The sequence below is a fragment of the Salvelinus sp. IW2-2015 genome, linkage group LG6.1 (assembly GCF_002910315.2).
Source record: "Salvelinus sp. IW2-2015 linkage group LG6.1, ASM291031v2, whole genome shotgun sequence".
Classification (NCBI taxonomy): domain Eukaryota; kingdom Metazoa; phylum Chordata; class Actinopteri; order Salmoniformes; family Salmonidae; genus Salvelinus; species Salvelinus sp. IW2-2015.
Window position 1 is genome coordinate 14,855,745 of NC_036845.1, and position 3,025 is coordinate 14,858,769.

Consider the following 3,025-nt stretch of genomic DNA (forward strand, 5'->3'; position numbering starts at 1 on the left):
ATATGCTTTGTACATTTTGCATTTATTGAAGCCATGTTGGCTCTGGTTCATCACGCGCATGGGCTTATCATTACTGTAGCCATGTTGGCTCTGGTTCATCAGCCATGGCCTATCATTACTGTAGCCATGTTGGCTCTGGTTCATCAGCCATGGCCCTTATCATTACTGTAGCCATGTTGGCTCTGGTTCATCAGCCATGGCCCTTATCATTACTGTAGCCATGTTGGCTCTGGTTCATCAGCCATGCCCGTATCATTACTGTAGCCATGTTGGCTCTGGTTCATCAGCCATGGCCCTATCATTACTGTAGCCATGTTGGCTCTGGTTCATCAGCCATGGCCCTTATCATTACTGTAGCCATGTTGGCTCTGGTTCATCAGCCATGGCCCTTATCATTACTGTAGCCATGTTGGCTCTGGTTCATCAGCCATGGCCTTATCATTACTGTAGCCATGTTGGCTCTGGTTCATCAGCCATGGCCCTTATCATTACTGTAGCCATGTTGGCTCTGGTTCATCAGCCATGCCTTATCATTACTGTAGCCATGTTGGCTCTGGTTTTCAGCCATGACCTTATCATTACTGTAGCCATGTTGGCTCTGGTTCATCAGCCATGGCCCTTATCATTACTGTAGCATGTTGGCTCTGGTTCATCAGCCATGGCCCTTATCATTACTGTAGCCATGTTGGCTCTGGTTCATCAGCCATGGCCCTTATCATTACTGTAGCCATGTTGGCTCTGGTTCATCAGCCATGACCCTTATCATTACTGTAGCCATGTTGGCTCTGGTTCATCAGCCATGGCCTTTATCATTACTGTAGCCATGTTGGCTCTGGTTCATCAGCCATGCCCTTATCATTACTGTAGCCATGTTGGCTCTGGTTCATCAGCCATGACCGTTATCATTACTGTAGCATGTTGGCTCTGTTCATTCAGCCATGACCCTTATCATTACCGTAGCCATGTTGGCTCTGGTTATCAGCCTGGCCCTTATCATTACTGTAGCCATGTTGGCTCTGGTTTCATCAGCCTATGCCCTATCATTACTGTAGCCATGTTGGCTCTGGTTCATCAGCCATGACCTTATCATGACTGTAGCCATGTTTGGCTCTGGTTCATCAGCCATGGCCCTTATCATTACTGTAGCCATGTTGGCCTCTGGTTCATCAGCCATGACCCTTATCCATTTACTGTAGCCATGTTGGCTCTGGTTCATCAGCCATGACCTATCATTACTGTAGCCATGTTGGCTCTGGTTCACTTCAGCCATGGCCCTTTATCATATGTAGCCATGTGGTCTGTTCATCAGTCCATGGCTTATCTTACTGTAGCCATGTTGGCTCTGGTTCATCAGCGCATGACCCTTATCATTACTTGTAGCCATGTTGCTCTGGTTCATCAGCCATGGCCTTATCATTACTGTAGCCATGTTGGCTCTGGTTCATCAGCCATGGCCCTTATCATTATCGTAGCATGTTGGCTCTGGTTCATCAGCAGTTGACCCTATATCATTCATGTTGGATCTTAATCTTTAGCCATGACCGTTATTATTACTGTAGCCATGTTGGATCTTACTCTTTAGCCATGACCGTTATCATTACCATGTTGGATCTTAATCTTTAGCCATGACCGTTATCATTACTGTAGCCATGTTGGCTCTGATCCCTTTCAGCTTTAGCTAACCTGTGAGATGTGGGACTGGGGCTTGTTGTCTCCGTCCAGGTCTGCCTCGTTCTTATCTCCCAGCAGGCCTTGCACCTGGTACTCCAGCACGTAGCTGTCGATGAAGCGCTCCAGCTCCTCAATCTCCTGCGAGCGCGTGCTGCCAGCCTCTGAGGACGCTGACGCCACAGACGAGTTCTCCATGGCGACCTGCTGCCTGTCACCTGGCGGGGGAGGGAGGGAAGGAGGAGGGAGGGACCTGCAGAGAGAAATGGCGTATTTGTAAACAAAACAAAACCAGGCAACAACCTCTCCACATCACTTCACCATGTTGAGTCAAGAAACGTTAAGTTAGTGAGTCAATCAGATATAGTAGGATGTTGTTTTCATTCATGACAACGTACCTTCAGGAAAACAGCTAAGAAAAGTCAGACTAACAGGAACGTCAAATCAACACCCCGCCCATTGACTAGAGGGCAGTTGTGTTTCCATCTCAGGCAGTTGTGTTTACATTCCAGACAGTTGTGTTTACAATACTCTGCCAGCAGGGGAGACATTGTGTTTACATTCCAGACAGTTGTGTTAACAATACTCTGCCAGCAGGGGAGACATTGTGTTTACATTCCAGACAGGTGTGTTTACAATACTCTGCCAGCAGGGGAGACATTGTGTTTACATCCCAGACAGCTGTGTTTACAATACTCTGCCAGCAGGGGAGACTTTGTGTTTACACACCAAACAGCTGTGTTTACAATACTCTGCCAGAAGGGGAGACATTGTGTTTACATCCCAGACAGCTGTGTTTACAATACTCTGCCAGCAGGGGAGACTTTGTGTTTACATTCCAGACAGTTGTGTTAACAATACTCTGCCAGCAGGGGAGACAACATCACTGTGTGTCTTACATTCCAGACAGCCTGTGTTTTACTAATACTGCTGCCAGCAGGGGAGAACACACTGTGTTTACGAATTCCAGACAGACTGTGTTTACAATACTCTGCCAAGCAGGGGTGAGACGCGACTGTGTTTTACATTCCGAGACTAGCTGCTGTTGTCCCACTAAGATATACTCGGTGCCAGCAGGGACCAGACACGATCAATGTGGTTGTAGCAAATTTGCCTAGACAGAGGCTTGTTATTTTTATTTCTTCATTCATTTAAGAATAACCCTTAACATAACAAAGTGGAAAAAGTCAAAATTCCCCCACTTAAAATTAAAAAAAAAATAAAAATAAACCTGTCGCTCCCAAACTCACTGATTGATAGGCTTCTCCCCAGCCCTAAGGGGATGACACACTGTGTTAAACATTTGCCACGACCTCCTTAACAGCTGCAAATGCCACTGTTTAACAAAATATGACGC

At 46.5% G+C, this 3,025-nt stretch overlaps 1 protein-coding gene across 1 annotated transcript in view; it reads right to left on the minus strand.

The window, feature by feature from the left end:
* LOC111964671 (CBP80/20-dependent translation initiation factor) overlaps positions 1-1,916 on the minus strand; it is a 38,156-nt gene extending 36,240 nt beyond the window's left edge. Inside the window, exon 1 of the mRNA XM_023988511.2 lies at positions 1,684-1,916. Coding sequence (XP_023844279.1) covers positions 1,684-1,866 — 183 coding nt within the window. The 5' untranslated portion in view covers positions 1,867-1,916. The remainder of the gene's footprint in view (positions 1-1,683) is intronic.
* Positions 1,917-3,025: the final 1,109 nt, after the last annotated feature.